The sequence below is a fragment of the Falco cherrug genome, chromosome 8, assembly GCF_023634085.1.
Source record: "Falco cherrug isolate bFalChe1 chromosome 8, bFalChe1.pri, whole genome shotgun sequence".
NCBI classification, from domain to species: Eukaryota; Metazoa; Chordata; class Aves; order Falconiformes; family Falconidae; genus Falco; species Falco cherrug.
Window position 1 is genome coordinate 29,569,004 of NC_073704.1, and position 21,289 is coordinate 29,590,292.

The following is a 21,289-nucleotide window of genomic DNA, read 5'->3' on the forward strand; positions in this document are numbered from 1 at the left end:
TATTATTTTTTTTTGTCTGTATGCAAAGGTTGCTTGGCAGCATCTAATTGGAGAAAAGGGCACCTGGGTTAGAGAGATTTGTAAACTTATTTTGGATGTCAGAACTGCAGGCCATGTTATACACTTAATTTGTTGTCAATTAAAGCATAACTTAAGATGACATCTAAACTTGCTAAAGAATTAAATGCTGCCTTTCCAAAAGAGCGGAGATTGTCCAGGAGGGCTGTCAGGTGTTCAGTGGTTTTGAAAATCGAAGTACCGAGGTGTGTGCCCTGAAGGGAAGCTTGAACTCCCAAGTGTAGTTCCACAACATGCAAACAAAGGTATGTGCCTGTCAACGGAGCAGTCTTGCTTTTATTTCCAATAAGGGTTTGTTTTATGTTTTGAAGTATGATAGTGCTAATTATTATTTAAAGGAAACTTTTTATTTCCGAACCCCGAGTTTGGTGCAATGCTTAGGAACGCACCAAAGGGCAACCAAACCATTTGATCATCTTCATTCTCAGCAATTAATAAACTTGGGAAAGTATCAAAAGGAAGATAAATAATTCCATCCTAATCAGTAAGTTCAGAGAAAGTAGTTTCCCTTGTGGCATAATTTGTTGTGTAGGTCAATACGATCCCACTAATAAGTCACTGAATTGTTCTCCAAATCCATTTATAACTCAAAACAACGAAACATGTTTAGTTTAGATATTTTAATTATTATTTTTAAAACCCCTCTTTAAATGTCTACATTTTAAATGAAAATCCCTCTGCCGTTCATGCATTTTAATGTTCAGAAACCAGATGGTAATTAAAGACAATGAGTTTGTTGAGATAGTTAAGGCTGATCAATTTGTTCTTTTGTATGTGTGATTGATGATACAACAGTGCATCTCACGTCTCAGACAAGATTACTAAAGAGCGCTGCATCCTTTTGCTTTTGTGCTACGGACTGAGTTGGACTGTGGGTGTATCAGAGACATGCAAGCTTCCCTTTTTTCCAGAGACATTTTAAAACAGCTAGCTTCAGTGGCAGCCCCTTCAGTCCATGCCCAGCCAAAAAATGGTGCGTTTTGTTTTGTTTTGTTTTGTTTCTAAACAGTTGCCGTTAGCTGGAGTAATTCCATTCATTATTTCATGCAGGCCACCACAGAGCGTTCAGATGGCAGCAGCTTATAGTCACTCGCTTGGGCCTGGGAGGAATTCCTATGAACTGCTACAGTTAGGAGAAGCATCATGAGTACATCCACAACAGCTCCTCTTCCTCTGTGAGAAGGTGACTGTGTTGGATAAAAATGTGCCAGGAAAACGGGAGTGAAACCGGTTGTGGTTCTCTGAGACACTTGTAAAGCGTAGCTGATAGCACTGGTTGAGTTTTGAAGGGGAAGATGGCCCAGGAAATGCGACGCAGTGCTACAAGCAAGGATTGTGTGCCTAGGTCCTGGATACCGTTTTTGGGGAGAGAACCTGAAACATGGGTCACGCGTGCCCAGAAGGGACTGAGATGCCAGGCAGTGCTGCCGGTGAGCGCCTGCAGGACGCGGTCACTGCACGTCTCAGACCCCTTTCCTTCCAGCGTGAGCTCACCCGTGGTTTTTAAAGACCTGGGAGCAGGCCAGCGAGGGGAGAAACGGTGTCTGGTGGCTGCAGCGTGCTGCTGTAGCGGAGTCCCACTTTGGGATGGGAGCTCTCTGCCCCAGCAGTACCTGGGCTTAACCGCGGCTCAGCCTCCCGGCAGCAACCCCTGAGCCCGCATCTCTCCAGCCAGAGCCCCTCCTGGGCTCCGGTGCACCTCGGTCCTGCACGGCCCCCCTGCGGCATCGGGCTGGTTTGGGGGGTTAGGGTCTCTCGGGTGGGGGAGCTGGCGCAGTGCTGAAGGTGCTGGTGCAGCCACCTGCCTTGGCACGCCGGCAGAGGTGAGGAGAGGAGATGGGGGAGATGGGCACGTTCTGCAAGCTGCTTTTTCTTCCCCGTGCCAAGCCATCGCCTTTGGGCTGGCTCGTGTCCTGCCTGTGTTGGCTCCGAGTAAATGTTAAACCCTCTGTGGGGCTGCCAAAGGGAGGAGAGCTGGGGGGGGGGGGGGAGAAAGGAATGGCTGAGGCTGGATGGCATTTTCCTGGGGCTCGTGCACATCCCCAGGATACCTGTACCTGCCAGGAGGCCTCCACATGACTTGGAAAGACACTGGTTTATTGTTGCCCGTTGCAGTTAAACTTCCTTCCCTCGTCAATCCTAGATAAAAGCCTGTATGTTACGGCAGCTCTCTGGATAATGCCAACACAGACACGTCAGCTAGCAGAAGAAACACACGCTGCTGATTTAAGACTGCAGTGCTCTGTACGTGCTCAACTCGCTGTACTGAAGTCCTTCCCAAACGTGCCTCCACAAACTGGGCAATTCCCCATTCTTGGAGGAGAAATTCAAAGTCTGGGCAGCCCTCGAGGCTGGCTGAAGTGCCGTGAGGTGACTGGGGCTTGTGGGAGGGTGTTACTTGTTCAGAAAGGTAAGTTCTTTGTTCAGTTTGAAAACATAAATACATATTTGAAATTCACAAAAGCGCAGAAAATGAGCACACGCTGATACGCAAGGCAGCAGGCTTTATTTATATGGCAGCACACAATCCTCCCTGTTTCCAAACAAAGGTTACGGAAGGTCCACAGAACTCTTAAGTAGCTTTTTGTGAACTCATCTATAATTTTCCTGTCGAATTCATGTGACAGCTACTTGTGAAGAGATGATGAAAGTATCTGTAAATACTCTCACTTAACATTCATTATTCCTATGAAACTTTTGAGAAGTGATCTTTTCAAATATTCAGAAGTATTAAATTACACTTTCCAGTAATCTCACACATCAGCATCTCTTCTTACAGATGGCTGAAGCTCAGTCAGAAGGCCATGGCTTAGTAACTTCCACGGATATAAATGCTTGAAACACTGGACAGTATTATCTTTCTAAAGAAACACTTTTTCTTTTCAACAAAGAAAAACAAACCATACGTGAACTCAGGATTTACTAGTGTAGGGGCTAAATGTGTACCAAATACTACACATGTTGACAGAACAGAGAGAGGTGGGAGTTGGAAAAGCAGAAATCCCTTTGTGGCTGAATGTGAGTTACCGGTCTCAACAGCTTATGTTTTGTGCTGCTCCTGTAAAGTCTTCCTCTTTTTTTTTTAGTTTTGTTTTTAACCCCTCCAGTAGAAAGCTAAACCCTCTTGAACCTGCGCTCAGTCATTAAACCCAGCAGTCACTTGGCAGCTCCTGTGTTCCTCCAGGTGTAACATACTTCCTCTGGTCTAATGCTGCACGTGATTTTCAAGGGAGGCTTGTGGTTTTTCTTCCTCAGGGTTAGATGCAATCCTTGAATTGCTTCTAGATTTCACTTGCTAATCTGCCTGTTGGGCGGCTTCTTTATTACAGGCCAACTCGTGTTGCAAATATATTTTGCAAAGAACCCTCCTTCAAGAAATGAAAAATCTTAAAAACCTTAGAAAATGTTGCCATTAAGATTCATCAGATCCCTCAAACATGACCATAATGTGCACGTACTTGATTCAAGTACATTTTTTGGGGTGCACATTTATTTCTTGTGCCAGTGCAAAACAAGCAAGCTTTGCACCTGAAATGGCAATTGTGGAGTCAGTAGGAGTTACTTGTAGTTCTGATCTTCAAGGCAGCATCAGCCACTGCAAATTGAAGGGATATTAACTGAGCAAAAGAGAAGTAACGAAAAGAGCAGCATTCCAACAAACTCCTCTCAGAAATTGCAACTTGCATGCAAGTTGTGACTTAAATATATGTCGGGTTTTGTTCACATCGTAAAAAATCTGTTCGCAGCAAGTATGAGAAGGTTTAAGTTTTCTTTTCCCCAGTGTGCTGACTGGAAACTGAAGACAGTTGCAAGCAGTTGGTTTACCACCTACTGGCACACTGGTGGAAATTTATTCTTTCACTTTGCAATCAAAGTGATCACAAGCTATCAAACTCCATTTGCCAGAATGAGATCTCAGAGACGCTGGACAAAGGTTTACCCCCAATGAGCAGCAGCACGTTGGTGTCACTGCTAACTGCATCCACTGCGGGCACGTGCTGACAGCTGGGTCCCCCCTCTTCTCCCACGACCTGAGCAGCAGCACAAGTCTCTTCTTCTGAAGAGACAAGCAGACGGAGCGACTCGTCCTTTGACAAAGTGCTTGTTGCTCTGTTCAGGTCTAGTTCTGCCTCTGAAGTGGTTTGAAACGCACCGAAGCCCCCTGGCTCCAGAGGCAAGCTGAAGGTTTTCATTTCCATTGCAGTGCTTTCCTCGTTGCTGAACGCTCTGTACGCAGGCTGTTGGCAGAAGTAGTTGCAGAAGCGAGTGTGCTTCGGGATGGCCACCAGCTGCTGATGGCCCTTCTGCTTACTCTTCCAGTGGCTGGGGAACGTACTGGTGACATCTGAGGTAGTCTGGAAATCAACACCGACTCCTAAGATGCAGTGATACATTTTAGGAGAAAAGCTTGCCTTTGTGGTACAACTATGCTTCTTCCATGTCTGCATATGGAAATGATACTTCCAGAGGTCACCGTTACAATTGGAATTTGAAATCCCTCCTCCAAAAATCAGCATAGAGTCTCTGAAGACTACTGAAGCGTGACCTACCACTGGAGGAGGTCCTTGGCTGAATGTTGAGAGAAACCAGCAGTTAAGGGCAGACAAACAAGGAACTAAGACTGATTTTAGCCTCTATTTTTCTTCTGACTCAGAAGAATGACTACTAAACAGCTGCATTGGGACATCAAAATTACACTGCTGACAGCTGCATCAACGCCTTGCCAACCACTCTTCCAAGCAAAGCCAACTGGAGCCCCAGGGATGGCAGCAGTAACTACATCTTGATCTGAACAACTCCTACAGTTGCCAAAAGGGCAGCGTCTCCCGCTCTTCCTGCACACGGTTATCAAATGGTAACATCAATTCTCTCTTTCCCTGTTAATTTAGTGTAACAAATAGCATAGCTTACCTTGTTCTGATGCTGGACCAGCTGCTGCTTACAAAGTCCCACTTCCACAAGTCCTTCTGTTCACTCAGACCCATCAGTCCCCCAAAGAGGTACATGCCAGTGTGATAGACGACTGCCGAGTGGCCATGCCGAGGTCCTGGGCCAGTACCGTGGGATGGGGGGGAAACACATGACCACTTTCTTGTATCTGAAAGGAAAATATTAATTTATAGATGTACCAAATTTACCTTAGCATTTGAGAAGGGATTTATTTCAAGAAGAAAGTAACAATTCTGTTGAGAATAAGGGTTTCTACTCTAAGCTTATTATAAGCTAACAATTTAAATTCTGACACTGAAAAAGTGCATTTAAAAGATCAGTTTTAAAATAATTTTTTTAATGAAAATGTCAGCTGCTGTATAACAGACACCATGGAAATTTTATTTGCAGAGCAGTTTTTCCTGTGGCTTTGTTAATTCATGAACTCTGACAAAGATAATTTCCTGGCTGCAAGAGGAGAAAAAGATCCGTCAACAAAAACACTCCTTCAGTAACGTCTGTGCTTATTCTCCATGTGAGGGAATGAAGGATGAGATAAACCCATCAGTTATTTCAAAATAGTGACTGAATGGCCACCAGATAACAAAAGTTATCCATTTAGGAAGTCTCTGGGAATCATCTGGTTTGCAACCACCAGATTAATGATGAATATGCTAACGAAACCATCTCCTGTCAGGTTTGGCTCCCCACAGTCGGTTCTAGATTTGTGATTCAACAGATGGCATTAATAGGCTGAAATCAGGGTCTCTGCTACGTCCCAAAGTTTTTGGTAATCCTTGTTCTGTTCACTGTTCACTAAATTCTTCATTCTTGCTGATTTTCAGCTCTAAAGCTGGCAAATACTGTGAAACTTCTTCCAGTGTAATACAATCTAATTAATTTCAGCTGGGTATTAATTTAATCGACAGAATTCATAATTAAATACTGCCAAACAGAAGCCAAAACTACCTTACATTTCTACTGACAAGAATTCTCTGAAGAGAGCAAGCCGTGCTTTCCTGCAGCAGTCATAGTTTTACACCGGATGAAAGCCTTGTCGTGCTTTTTAACTTACCAAAACAGAAAGCCCAAAACTCCCGTGAAATGCCTCTAATGCCAAAGTATCCCCCGTAGATGTACATACTGGAACGGTACACGACTGCACTGTGACCTTTCCTGTTAGCTGGCGCTGAGCTCTAAAACCATTTCATAAAAAGACAAAAACCCGTTAACAGATCAAGTCCTATCAGTAGCAATGTCTGACTTGGGAATATTCCCAAGTAAGGAAAACCATGGTTTTAGGTTGTGTTAAACTGCTTTGAAAATGCAGAATAAATCCACCCCGGAAGATCTGTAGGGACGCAAATACAAACCATTCTCAAACCGAAGCACCCCTCCCTTTTCCAACCCGCCACGGCATGTCACGCCTACAGCCCCGTCTCGGTGCCACATCAGCAGTACTGCCGTCACACCTGCTGCCATGCACAGCTCCGCAACGCGCATCGGCCATAGTACTCCTATAGTACTCCCAGTACGCCTGGGAATAGGATGGGGGGATGTAGCCCTTTCCACCATCAAGCACAGCCTTCCTGCACCGAGGAGGCTTTAGTCCCAAGAGTAGCTCTCCGTCCCCGTGCTTGGCGTGGATTTGCCCTGCCGCAAGTCCGAGGCTATGTATGCCCCGGCCCTCAGGAAGAAACCAGCCGGTTCCTGCGGCATTCGCAGCAGTGTCAGCACTGCTGAGACTTGTGGACCCAAACCTGGGGAGGCCCAGCTAAAGCTGGAACAAAACACAAGCCAAGTTTTGGGTTTGGCCTTTTGTTCTGCTTTGGTTATTTCTTCTCAAACAGCCCATTGTGGGGGGCAGGGGCATGTTCTTTATATTCTGTTTAGGATAACTACAAGAAACCATTTACTCCTATGTGTAAGAAGGAGTTGATACATAATTTTGTCATATTTGTTGTACGTAAACAAAATATCATCAACTGTATAACACCCCACAAATGATCCTGCAGTCCCAAACTTTGTCTTGACTCCTCCACCAAACACAGGTAAGTGCAGTAGTAGCTGCATCCTACATTAAGGATTTTTTTATATAATTTTCTAGTGTAGTAACACTGTGAGGATGAAGTTTCAATAGCAAAAAAATTCTTTACATGTAATGATATAAACCCAGTCTCTTAAGACCAAGACGTAAATGCTTCCACTGAGGTTTCATAAATGCTGCAGTACTTCCCATTTCAAAATTTATTAGTGTGACTGCCCCTTTGTTTTCACAACCCTACTTTGAAAAGCACAGGCTTCACGTATGGTTGCAATATTCCATTTAAAATTAGTTTTCTTGATAAGGCTATCAGAAAACCAGAAGCAGTAGTAGAGAGGACTTAACTTCTTACATAGGACTTAAATTTTAAGAGCAGTATTTTTTTAAACACTGTTTTAAAGAAGGAAAAAGCCTTAGTTATTGGAAGTGCAAAGAAATAAAGTATAGCCACGTGTCTCTGAAGAGATGAGATTGGAACTGTTTGGGGGAACATATTTCAAAGCAATCTGTTTAATCAACAAAGCAACAGGCATTTGATTCACACATTCACCACTTCCTGGCTCCTTACCTCAGTCTCTGCTGGTACGTTACAGCACTCTGTCCATCTTGCAGAATCTAGGGGATTGTTTTAATAAAGCGCAGTTTATATCTCAGACCACAAGAGGACACTCCTCCAACATTAATTTTTCAAATTACAGCTCTAATTTTCAAGTCAGTCTCATCCTGGTGTTTTCCACTGACAAGGATGAAGAAATCTATTTCCCACTAAGGCAGCAGTACCAGGAGACATAGTTTAAATAGTTTTCCTGTACCCTTATCTGATACCGAATCACAGAGATTCCATACTGGATTTCCTGTTTCCTAAGGCTAAATTTCACATTGCAGAAATAATCTGTGATTTTCAGCATTTCTGAACTTGCAGAATCCTCAGATCTACTGATGGATGTATGGCTCCCTCCACTTACTACATAAACCTTATGACAACAGCCTTATTTTTCTTGGGCCTTTTCACAGATTGCATAAAAGTAGTCCTGAACGAGCAGTCAGAGATCACTGATCTCTGATCACCGTGAGGGAGTGATAATACCAGATACCCAGCACCAGAGACACAACGAGGAAGCAGGGCAAGCTTACATTAGTAAAAGCTCTACTTGCCAGGAAAGATTTTAAGTAATGACCATGAAAACACTAGACACGCACAAATTTTGACTAACTCATTCCCAATTTTCACTGATAAGTACTGTGAGTAATAAGACACTTTCTCCAGTGAAATACATTCTATCTGAGGATCTCTGTTCTTTCAGCGGGTGTTTCAGACAAATGGTGGAAAACAAAGAAAGGATTAAAAAAAACCAACCCATTGCCTTAAGGTTACATACTGAAGTAGCGAATGAAGCCAGGAAACTTAAATCTTGGTCCTGCCACAAGATTTATTAACTCAAAAAGAACTCGGTCTCTCTCTCTCCCCCATCCATCTGACATCAAAATAAGCAGCCATTACTATACACAGTATTTCTAAAGTGAGAATATATAGCGTATGACATTGCTATTAAATTGTCACACTGTTTTATTAGAATACACGCTTAAAAGATCCCAAATGTTTGTTCTTCAGAAAGAAAAACCCTGTGTTATGAAATGCTGATGTTAATTTCCAGCCTTCTTATTTAATTATTCTTGGTTTTTCCTGTTCAGTCGTTGCTGTTGCCAGCTTATGAACTACTTCAGTAAAAATGCAAAATGAGATATACTGATCTACTTTTCTCCACAATAAAACAAAGAGCTTGGTTTTTAAAAATGTAACATAAGGAAAAAACTTTAAATATTATATGTAATAATTATTGAGGTTTATGATCAAATAGTAAACTGTGGAGGGGCGGGGAGGAATGAAAATTCTGAGACTTTAAAATACATAAAACTTTCCCATAAAATACTTTCTAATTGAAGTAAGAGCTGACTCTTTGATAGTTTAACAGGCTAATTTTAGGGGGGAAATATGCACACTGTTTCACACACATTACTTCTGGTAAAGCCTCAGGAAGGCTATGTAACAGGCAGCAGAAAACAGTTTGGTTTTTATTATTTATCAGTACCTATGGACTTGGAATGTCCCATGGAAAAGACTGGCTATTGTCTATCGTACCAGTGTCATATATCCAGAGAGGAGTTTTCCCTTGTGTGAAAGCAGAATCCACCATCCCACCAAAAATATACAGGGTGCCCTGCAAAATGCAAAAATACACGTCACTTACAGGTAGGCATATAGCATAAAAATATTTTTTAAAACAACTCTTAAATTAGAAGGCTGCCATCACCAAAATATAATTAACAATAACGCATATGATGATCTATTACAAAATTCAAGAAGCAATCACAAAAAGCCACCAACTTTTAATCATGTGTTTATCCTCTCCCAGTAGGAAACCCCGATGAATGTTCTTGCTGTTTTAACAGGGATGGAATTCCAGAGCCACTCACTTCCTCGTCCATCTGGGACAGCTTAAGGAATGCCGGTCTGGAGCTCTCAGAGGCATTGCTCAGGTAATATTAGATTATGCATGTTTTATAGAAATATTTCATTGCATTGTAGCTCCTGATACCCTAAATTCTGTTTTCCCCTCCCAGGCAAAGCTGTAATTCATATTTGCTTTCACTCCCCCGTCCTTCTTCTATGCAAGTTCTTAAGTGAATGTTTTTATGCTGTAGCTTATCATGCAAATGAATTCAGAGCAACTGTTACAACTATACAACTAAGTCAAAGAATGTGCTGCCAAGGTCTTTATTTTGTATTACTATTATGCACTGAGCACTGACTGAGGAAATCAGGGAGCTGCACACTGCTGCAAAGCTAAACTGCTGTCACTTTATTCAGAAAGATTCCAAAACATTGGTACAGCTACATCCAGAATTGCACTGACACAGAAGTATTTTGTGGGTCTAGTATCTCCGTATGTAATAATCAATGGCATTTTATTTCATTGTGTAATGGTAAATAAACTGTCAGGATATGGACAACATAAATCTTGGTCTACTTACCTTATAAGCCACCATTGAATGTTCTTCCAGTTCTTCTGGACCATTTCTTGAGCAATCCAGCATTTCCCATTCATTTTTCACTACAAAGCAAAGTTGAAGTTAAGGCAGTGGTGCACTCAACACATAAACATCAGTTAAAAGGTGGAAAGATTGGCTTTGAATTTGGCTGCGCTGCCACTCACTGGGGGAAAATGAAGTGGTTTCTCATCTTTCTTGTCTGTTAGTTCAGAAGACTTGAGGCACTTTCCCCAAAATTAAATATGTGCATTTTTCTATTTAGTAAACTTACATTAATAGAAAATTGATCTTTTTACTGCTTTTATTTTTATGCTGTACTGTTACCTACATCAAAGTTCAGCTATTCCATAAGCATAAACCCCAGCACAATTCTGTTTTATTCCAGTAACAACTGAACAGGGAACACCATACATTCAGCCAAAAAATACAAAGGGTCATATTTGATAGTGCATTATTAATAAAATCCTACAAGGTATTGTATTCATGTGATCCCTTTGTATACATTCACATGCATAAACTATTCCCATGTTTGTTAAAGAATCAAGAAAGCAATGTCTTTGATATCCCTTGCTAGAACTAGGGTATCTTAAATGACTCAGTATTTCTGGACAAGGGGGGAAAAAAAGAAAGGAACTGTACGGAAATCTAAATTTTCTGGTACTCCTGCAACAGGAACAAACACACACCATTTGCCTAATGAATAAAACACAGTTTATCCATCATTGTGATGGAGAGGCTTTAAATGGGGATAATCCGTTAACTACAGAGTATCCCCAGCTTTACCATGACTGGATGTAGCACCTCTTTAATTCTGACATGTAAGTGAAGGGGCAAAATTACCTATGTTGTATCGCCAAAAATCTTTGAGACCAGTAGTGTTCCGCCCTCCATAGAGATAAATAAATCCTCTGCAAATGATGCAAGCATGTTTATATCGATTGCAGGGAGAGGGCTTCTTCTGGGGTGCAGATTTCCAACTACCGTGTGCAGTTTTTCCTTTCATGCTGACAACTGGGATCTTATCCGAGTATCAGCTTGCAAAGAACAGCCATGTCAGGGGAGGGTCCCAAAACATCAGGGACGAGCTTTAAACCTGCTTGGTCTGTAAAAAGACGAAAAAATAGTATCAGGTTAAAAAAAAATAAAAAGGAGGGGGAGGGAAGATAGCAAAAAGGAAAAGTTTCTGCCTTATGATAACAAGTTATGCTGTTTCTTTTCATTCCCATCAAAAGCAACTTGGTGATCTTGGTCATTGTGATAACACGCTAAATTAAGTTAGGCATTTGAAATGCTGACTCTCAGTCCTGTATCAGCGAGAGTGGGACCGGAGTATTCCTGGAGCTGAAAGTTTTCCAAAGAATGTCAGTGAGCTGAAGCCCTAACATTTGCAGTATGGTAGTAACCAAGGCTCAGTCGTTTTTCACTAGTAAAAAGTACTTAAAACAAGCCCGTACTTAAAATAAAATGCAGAATGGTGAATATTACAGATGAAAGTAATGCATTTGTAGTTGTCTGGAATTTATTTTGACATTCATCTGTAAAGCAGCTGAAATTAGGATGCATCTGGAAAAAATTACACTCTCCTTTCATGAGCCACAAGATGTCACTGTGCTCTGTGAAGCCAGCAGGACCAGGAACAATATTCCTCTATTAATCCTCCTTAAAATATATCATGGTCACTGTTTTGAAGTAGATTGTTTCATGAAGCACAAAAAAAAAAAAAAAAAAAAAAAAAAAAGAAAGAAAAAAAGAAAGAAAAAATTAGTGTTGGGCCAAATTCTGGGTTTTGTGAGGTGACACATGTCACCAAATGAAGTGACAAAGTCTCCCAATTCCAAGACTATTTCAGTGAAAGCCAGATTCCAGCTGTACTGAGGACCTAGGATGGGAATTGATAGGTAACAATCCGTCAGTATCACACAGTTAACTTTTCAGTACTGCAAAGTAATGCCTGTGCTTCCACAGTTGTGGTGTTTTCCACACAGCTTCTCCAGTTTAAACATGCATGTATTTAGCATCACAGTGGATAAAATCAAGGAACTCTCAGCTTAACATAATGATCATGTAGCAAATCCATTCTTTTGATTTGAGACTATTTCCAAGATAAATGTGATAAACCTATGCCTACTTGGCCCAATTATTTATAATTAAAAACCAAAAAAAAGCCCAAAACCAGCAGACATACCAAATTTGCCCTGGATGTGCGGCAATAAAACTATTTACATCCACTGAGAATTTCCATTCCAGCTGCTGTCTGTGGCTTTCCTGAGCAAAACGGTGACAAGGCTGGAAATATTCCCTCCATCTCTTCAGAAATGGGCTGACAGTAACAAAGCTTTTACAAAGCCTGGTCATTTCGTGTCACCAGCATCCAGCTCGGTGCACCAGGGTCTCAGTGTCTTCAGCCTGTGTGTGTTCAGTGCATTTTTCAAAGTACCCACTGTTCCCCCCAAAGGCTGTCTTCTTTGAAGAGATGCCTTAGATTGCAAGTTTTGGTTTCCCAGGTTAATTCACAATGACACTATACAAAAGCAGCAATGCTGCTGTCAAATCAGAAACCACTGCCAGGTCAAGTTTGAAATGTAAATTGTTTCCCACAAATGGTAATTTAAACTTTCTTTAGGCCAGGACAGTTACTTAGAAATGCAGCAATGACCAGGCTAGGTTAAACAAAGCCCTTTTCTTCAGATCTACAGGCAGGTATTTTTCTTATATGCATTGCTACAGTATGACTTAAGACTTGGGAACTGTGCCTTGATGTTTGTGGTATGAAATATATACGCCAGTGAAGGTCAACATAAGCACTGTTCACCCTGTGCCATCTGATTACAGGATGAGGGGGTATGTACAGAGTCTTCAAAGTACCTAGGTCTCCACCAAAATTTGCTGTGTTATAAAAAAGAAAGAACGATGTTCTCTTGGACTCAATTATGAACGAGCTGTTAAATACAAAAGAAAAAAATACTTTAAAAGATTTTCGTAAAACCAGTTTGTATGTCCATAAACCTACTGAGTAACAGTGACCAGCTACTTAACCTTTTATTTATTTCTCTATGTACCTCTATAATAAGCCTTACTTGTTATTCTGCTCTCGGAATCCTGCATGTCGTCTGTTTCACTGCTACACTGGAAGCAACATTTTTGTTTCACAGATTTTTCAGTACTCTGCCTCTATGCCAACATCCCTTGTTTGGAGAGGTTTATATATCGAACGAGGGTCCTTGTTGTCCCTTCATGCCGTTTCCTTCCTCAAGGCCCTAGCAGATGAGCCCTGGCAGATCAGCTGCAACGTGACTGCTCCAGTTTGCTGCTCCACCGTACAGCACGTGTAGCGGCAAGGTGTGTACCAGACCCAGTCACTCCAGTGCACGCCTCGCTGCGCTGCATGCAGCGGCTGTTCCACGTCGGGTCCACTGTAGAAGCACCCATCAGCAAAGTGCCAACATAAAGTCTGTGAGAGGCCTTTACACCTTAAATTACCATTTAAGCAGACAGACTGTCTGGAGTGATCTGGACATGCTGAGGCTCGGGAGCTGAGTCTGTATCTCAGGTATAGGTATCTTCAAGCACTCACTTCGTGCTGCTTCAAAAACAGCCTCCTATACTGGTAGAAAACGGCGCCTGGTATCTGCTCAACTCCCTCTTTAAAATCAGATGGGGTCCCTCAAGCTTGTGCTGAGCCGGTGACAAAGCCTAGCTGAGTACCACACAGGTATAAAGTGCTTTTTGCATCACGGATCCCAGGTCCCTGCATTTTCTGGGGTATCACCACTGAAACTGTCCTAAAAATACCAAGTGACCTGTAGCCCAGTATCTCTCCAGTATTACTCATCTCTCTCTGTTAAATGTATAGAAAGTTAGGACACAGCCTCTGTAAAACATGAACAGCTTAACTGTTGCTCCGATTCCTGAAATCAAAATGAAGCAACATGCTACAGTGAAATGTTTCAGATACTAAGTATTCTATTTGCAAAACGTGTACATATATATTTTCACTACATCTGAAATTTGTAGTTATCGCTATTTGTTCCCAAAGGAAGTGAGCCCAGGAAGTGTTTACGAGATTAATTCTACTGCATCCCTCTCTTCATGTACTTACAGAGGAGTCCTGGGGCAGCTGCACATAATTTGAGGAAAAACAAAGATCACAGTAAAACAAGCTACAGAAGACACAGTCACATTTCATATTTTTATATATGTATCATAGTAATATGAAATGCATTTATCTAATCTAATTTATCATCCAATTTATCTCTAAAGTTTACCATTTGTAAGACTGGAATATATTCAGTGACAAAAACATGCTAGAGGATCTCTCGTAGCACATTTGGCAAGACTAGCTATTCAGATTGCGTTCATCTTTTTATGCAAGCCAGTATTGTGAGCTATTACTGGGGAAAACCGAAGCACATTCTTTGTACTTTGTTTTCTCTGAAAGAATACAAGACTGGCAGCATTTACAAAGGTGTGCGTTTCTCTTTTCCAGGGTATGAAGTAGTGACGCATCGTAGGTGTGTAAGTCCATAATACTTTACGGCATGCTATTGAAAAGGAAAAAGCGGCTGAAGTCATGAAACACAGATTTCCTCCCTCACTCTGCCAAGCTTCTGTGTAACCACAACCCATTCGTTTCTTTACTTCCACAGCTAAACGGGGACAAGGACACCTCCTTAGTAAAACACTTCAAATTTGCTGATGCAGTGCTGTGTGGAAGTGCCAAGGTATTACTACTACTGATACGATTTGATTTACAAAGGTAAAATAGGCTTGTCCCCTCGAGTTTTTTTTTCCCCCAGCTATAAATCTGGTTATTCCTCTTCCTACATATTTCTGTTTGTTATTCTTCCTACAGACCTTGCCTCCTATTATACAAACTTTCAGAGAAGAAGACAGCCCTGATTTCATACAGTAGATTAGCAACAAAATCCTGTCCATTTGTTTATCTACCCCAGCTGAACTCTGTGTAAGGCAGGCGAGCAGGATGGGATAACAAAAGCCAATCTGGGATTAACTAAAGGGGTGTCTCCTCCCAGTCACACCTCCTGAGCATCAACTGACCCTTGTGAATCGCGGCCATTCACTCTCTCGGCATAGAGCACTCATAGAAGCAGACCTACAACAGATCAGTTAACGAACCTCTTCATTTCAGAGTTGGGAAGCAAACACGTTCAAAGTTAATCTTGAATCTCGCCTTTCATCACTGGTATTTTAAATTATGAACTTGACTCCTGGACTGCCTTTCTATAGAACTGGACTCCCCCAAAGTTCATCTACCATCTACCTTAACAGTCCTGTTTCCAAAGAAAAACTGCTGCTCTTCTGAGAGCAATGTCACCAAGCAATATCCTGTGTGTCATGTAACACTGACCCCAGCTTCAACTTGCTACAAGTGAGATCAATTATCCAATAGGAAGCTCTAACTTCAGCAGAATTTCCCAAAAAAATAGCCAAAAAGACAACTCAGAACATTTTTATCCAACTTTTATTTTCCAAACCAGCTGTAGCACACAAAAAAATGGCTGCTGCTCTCCAAACTCTTTTGCCATTTCATTCTAAAAATAGCTCCTGTGCAATCAATCCCAATTGTCAAACGGCTGGAGAAGCTGCGAGACGAGGACCTCGAGAGCTGCAATTAGCGCGGTAACTATAGCACAGAGTGCTTATCAATTAATGGCGCCACACTACTGTTTCATAATACAAATAATTCAGGAAATGTAGCAAGACAGGAATTACTTCAGGAAATGTAGTTTATATGTTCATTCTATAATTATTTATATTTCTATTAGATGTGGTTTCTCAGACAAATGATTTATTTATTTAAAATATTACTTAAATAGATCTTCATTAAAGCTTTTTTTCTACCTTGGTCCCCTGATTCATTTCCATCTGTTTTCAATACACTCAGAAAAGTTTCAGATTTACAGAGATCGAGCCTTTTGAAATATACGAGACATGAAAACACTTATATTGGGGAGGAAAAGTAGCAAGTTTTGGTTTGGGTTTTTTGGGGGGGGTTATTTTCTTAATGACCCAGTTTTTCTGAACTCAACCCTTGAACATGCAGAACACTGTATTTTCTTATTAGGCAACCTGATGTTTTACTGCTCTTCAAAAATACTATCAGATCTTCCTGATTCTACTTATCTTGGAAACCTTTGCTTTAGTGGTGGTTTTATTATGATGCTTGCTCCAATGGGACTTCTTGCGTGAACAGGGAGGAAACTTTGACTGAAGACTTGCAAGGCAGTTACAAATTTTTAAAAGCAAACCCACTTTGTTTAGAACAGTTTAGAAAGCAGGGTGGTTTTTTTGTTTGGTTGCGGGTTTTTTTCCATTATATTGCATTTACTTGCAATGCTTTACTATATGTGATAAATTTTAGTATCTTCAGGTTTGCTATTTTATAATTTCCTAAATCCAAGTTATTATGAACTGTTTCTGGGTTGAAGGGGTTGTTTTTTAGGTTTGATTCTTTGGGTGTTCGGTTGTGGGGTTTTTTCCCAAAATATAGGAACTAATTTCCAGAGATGCTCAGCTTCAGAATTTCAACCTAAAGGTCCAGAATGGCTCTAGAAATACAGGGTATGTATAATATTTCTGTATTATTAGAATTCTGAATTGACATAAGGGCCTTGATTTGTTATGTGTAGGTGTATATGTGTGTATGACTGAGCTTACAACCGAACAAGACAAAAGGAAGGACATGGAAAATGGTATTTCTTCTTACAGGTGGAAGCTGAAGGACAGAAAGAGGATTTGTAAAATGACAAATCAAAGCAGGGGAGACAGCTCCATCCTGATCTCAGGGTTCAGCAAAATGACAGGTACTTTCAAGTAAAATAGTAGCACCCCTGTTGTCTTTATAAAGCTTGGTGAAGACACAGTGAAAATTTACAGCAAATCTGAAAGGCTTTTATGTTAAATAACTCTTACTTGAATTTTAACACGTTCAGGGTAGTATTCTTAAAAATTATCACTGCTGTATTTCAGTGCTTCAGTATGCTATTTGTAGTGAACAGCTATTTCAAAGGCGGTAACTCTTCTAAACCAGTCATTTATAATTACAGTTTCTACATACTGTAAACCTATCTAGGTAACTACTGGAGTGTGCAGTCGTAGACTACCGAGGACATTGGCGCTTCTACTGCAAAACAGATGAAAGCACCGTAACTCTCTCCTTGTGAACAGCTATCTGCCTGCTTCTGGAGCTCTGCAGTTAAGGTATTGTGTTTCTTTAATGCAGATTACATTAATATTAAAGCACTAATTTCAAAATTTCAGAGTATATTTATATGTTTGCATATGATTCCAAATTAAATTTTGCAAATTGACATTATTAATATATTCTCTTTGGGGTTTTCTTCTAGAAGCTTTCACCCAGAAAAGAAATCCTTCATGTTCATTATTGTGTAGCACTATTCCATCACTATTACAAAGCTAGTTCTTCAGTAGTAATAAATATAAGAACTCATTAAATAAAGAAATATAAATACATCCAGTTGTATTTTCCATGTGCTAGGTATATCTCTCATTTTTAAGTAAACAAATACAACTTGGTTTGGAGTAATACAGTAAATATTTAATCTATTTCCCAAATATGGTGGAGGGGGGTGGGTATCTGTAAAAAAGAAGTTCAGTACTTAAAAGATTTTATTTCTGGGATTGTTACATCTTTATATACAATTCTAGTATATGCATCAGGAAATTACCTTTGCTGCTGTATTGAAGTAAGTTTTATGGTACAGACAAAAAATAAATACATCTTTAATACTTTACTTTCATAGCTTATTTTCCTTAGGGAATTAAAATTTCAGTTGTTGGATTTTGTTTGGAGGTTTGGGGTTTTTTTGGTTGTGTTTGGGGGGGGGGGGTTGGTTTGTTTGTTTAAGAATGGGGATTTTTTTATAACTAAAAATTAGAATCTATAGTTTTGAGTAGTAGATGTCCCCAGGTAATCTGTTAATTATAACTTCCAGCACTGCAGTTAATAATTTGACTGCAACCCAATTTTGAATGAAGTTTCTGAGAAAGAGCTTCCCGAAATACACATCTGTAAGTGACATAAGTACTACTCTTAGTAGAATATTTACTTCAGAAATCTAATCTGCTTTTCAAGTCTCATTTAGAGTCTTGCTGGTGACTCCATCCACAGGTGTGTCAAGAGCTCAGTCACTTGTTGTCTGACCATACAACTGGGATAGATGCCCTGCCTGTGAAGTGTCACTGCAACAAGATGGCTCTTCAGACACTAGCCGCGACAAACAGGTAATTTTTTTATGTCCTAGATATAGCAGAGGAAGGAAATACAGTTCCTGGATCTCATACTTTAAGGTCAAAGACACTGAAACTCCCACCATGTTCACAGGGCAGTCTAAGATGTACTTGGCCTTTTACCCTTTCCTTGGAAGTAATTTGTACTGTCACCACTGGAAACAGGTCATTTCAATACATGGGTCATCACCCTTTCCCACCAGAAACAGCTGTTTTCAATGTTCCTAGAAGGCATCATTTGGGGATTTCACAAAAACTTACTAGTTGGATTCTTTCAAGATACAGTAGGTAGATGCCCTGGAGATTCAATGTAATATATCTGTACTTAGGTGTGACTGAATGCATCTTCTTGACAGCCTGTCACCTGCTGCTGAAGCAACTTCAAAATACTTTATTTCCTGAGGGAGCCTCTACTCACGCTAATTCACAAAATTTTCTAGGTTAGGAAGAAAGACTCTGGTTGACAAACGAGTCAGTGGCTGTCCAGTCTGCCTACTCTCCTCAGGCACGAATTAAAGAGTACTATAGTATATACCTGACAGCTGACAGTGTATTAGTGAAAAGTTATTACTGTCCATTAAAAAAAAAAGTATGCACTGATTTTTACTTGTTTGTTCTTTATATTCCCTGACTGAGGAAAAGAAACATCTAATAAAACACTCAACCACACTTAATGCCACTCTTCCTGGAAGACAGACAATGTGTTTCTCTTGTCCCCAAGACATCTTGCCCTTAGATGCACAAGGAGCAATGGGATAGAGAAGACATACAAGGTTATGGGAATAGCAGAAGCTGTAGCTTGAAGAAATGTGAGGGAGGAAAGAGAGGGCATTTGGCAATGAAAATAAGAAAACGTTCCAGCTGGCAAATACTAAAACATCCAGATATCATGTTAGAATCAATATGAATTTAGATTACACAGTATGGGAGAAGTCATGAGAGACTTGCGTGAGAAATCAGATGGCACAATCGGAAAGACTGTCAGTAATGACTGGAGGAAAAACTGAGTACAAAAAGGATCTTTTATAGGGAAGATGAATTTACACAGTCAGGTGAAAGATGGTTGCATAAAAACAGATGATACAATTGCATAGCCGGAATACACTGCATTGAGAGGAATAGCTGGATTTTAGTCTGGCGAGGAAAACAAAGGTGTCACGCGGGCAAACAGTAATAATAACCGTGATGGTTCACAATAACCTTGATGCCAACAGTTACTGGGCTGCACCAGCAAATGGAAAAAACCCAAACCCACATAATTTCAATATATAAAGGAGACAGAAAGCATATGAGTAACTTTACACATACACGTTGTCGCTCCAAATTCAAAGGGAATTACTCATGTGAATAAAACCAGTGATATGCATAAGCCCGCACAATGTAGCCTAGATACCAGAGCAAAAGAAGGACCAACTCTTTTGTTAGAAGCCTGAAAAAAATGTTTTGCAAGCTGTTTTCATATTCAGACTCCGAATGACAGGGTCCATTTTTGCCTGGTGCCTGGCTTTCTGAAAAATCCCCACTCCCAGCTAACGTGGTCCAGTATTCATGCCAAGCCAGATGCACTTCGGCTGGGGTTTTGGATGGTTGCATTTCTTTGTCTTTTGCTCGGTAGAAGGCATTTTGTTGCTTTATGCTCTTTGATTGTGGAAAAGGGAATGAGCAAAAGGAGGGTGGTGAATCTCCCTCCCTGAAGTGGAAGGAAGGAAAAGAGCTCTGCCTGGCCCCACCACAGCCCTCCTGCGCCGCAGGTCCCTGTCCCCAGCGCTGCCCCGGCTGCGGGGCGCTGCCGCCGCTTCCTTCCTTCCTGCCACCCGCTCTGTTTGCGACAGAACTTGGTGTGCGACTGCACACCGTGGTACAACGGCAGCGCCGCGCAAGGGGGCAGCGCCGCGCAGCGCAAGGGGGGCACTGCCGAGCAGCGGGGGCAGCGCCGCGCCAGGGGGCTGCGCCGCGCAACGCTGCCGCGCAAGGGGGCTGCGCCGCGCAAGGGGGGCAGCGCTACGCGCACCCAGCGGCTGCCCAGCGCTGCCCGCGGTGCTGCGCGCTGCGCGTTACATCCGGGGCGCCCCCGCCCCCCCTCGCCCCCTCTCCTGGGGTGCCCCCCGCCCCGCTGCGCCCAGCCGCCGGCCTCACCTCCGCGCCTCCTCGCCGGCTGCCGCGATCAGCTGGACCGGGCTCGGTCCTGACGGGACACGGGGCGGGGGGGAGAAAAAAATACCAGGGAAATAAATCAGCGTCTCGTCGCCGGCGTTTGGCCCGCAGCGAACCCGCCCGGCTGCGCCCGCTGCCCCCCGCAGGGCTGCCCTCACAGGGGGCACCGTGCCCTGCGCGCCCCCCACCCCAGGCCCTAAACGGGGACCCGCACACCCCCCGCAGGGGGAGGGAGGGACCACCCCCCGCAGAGCCCCGGCGGGCCCGCACCGCCCGCAGCCCGCCGGGCGCGGCGTGAGGCGGGGGGCGCTGCGCTTGGCCAGCGGCGCCCGCCAGGGACACCCCCTCCCCGGGGCTGCACCCGCTCCCCCCCGGGCTCCCCCTCACCTCCCGGGGCCGGCGGCGAGCCCGAGCCGGCGCAGCCGGAGCACTGCCGGCCGGCCCGGGGGGCGGGCTGCGGGAGGGGCCGGCGGGGGTCGCGGCCCTGCGGGCCCGGGGCAGGAGCGGGGGGGGCCCGGCGGGGCGCCCCGCAGCGCAGCGCCGGCAAGGAGCGCGCCGCAGTCGTTCCCTGCCGTGGCATCGCGCTGTTGTCCATGAGGAATATACAAAATCTTGTTTCTGGCGTGAACGCAGCCAGAAACAAACTTTTTTTTTTTTTTTTTTTTTTTTTGTGGTGGGCAGGGTAGCGCTGAGAGTTTGTTTCTGCACTCTGTTCCAAGCCCTTTTAAGTCAGCATTTAGCCCAAAGATCCCTCTCTCAACA

General features: G+C 42.6%; 1 protein-coding gene across 1 annotated transcript; it reads right to left on the reverse strand.

The window, feature by feature from the left end:
* Positions 1-683: 683 nt before the first annotated feature.
* LOC114015687 (uncharacterized) lies at positions 684-21,006 on the reverse strand. The gene is made up of 9 exons (XM_055718379.1): positions 20,915-21,006; positions 20,510-20,558; positions 10,943-11,204; positions 10,085-10,164; positions 9,192-9,270; positions 7,620-7,666; positions 6,083-6,203; positions 4,990-5,176; positions 684-4,647 (listed from the first exon to the last, which is right to left on the reverse strand). The coding sequence occupies exons 3-9, from the start codon at positions 11,103-11,105 to the stop codon at positions 3,957-3,959; spliced, it is 1,368 nt and encodes a 455-aa protein (XP_055574354.1). The 5' UTR covers positions 11,106-11,204; positions 20,510-20,558; positions 20,915-21,006; the 3' UTR covers positions 684-3,956.
* Between the last annotated feature and the right edge of the window lie 283 nt (positions 21,007-21,289).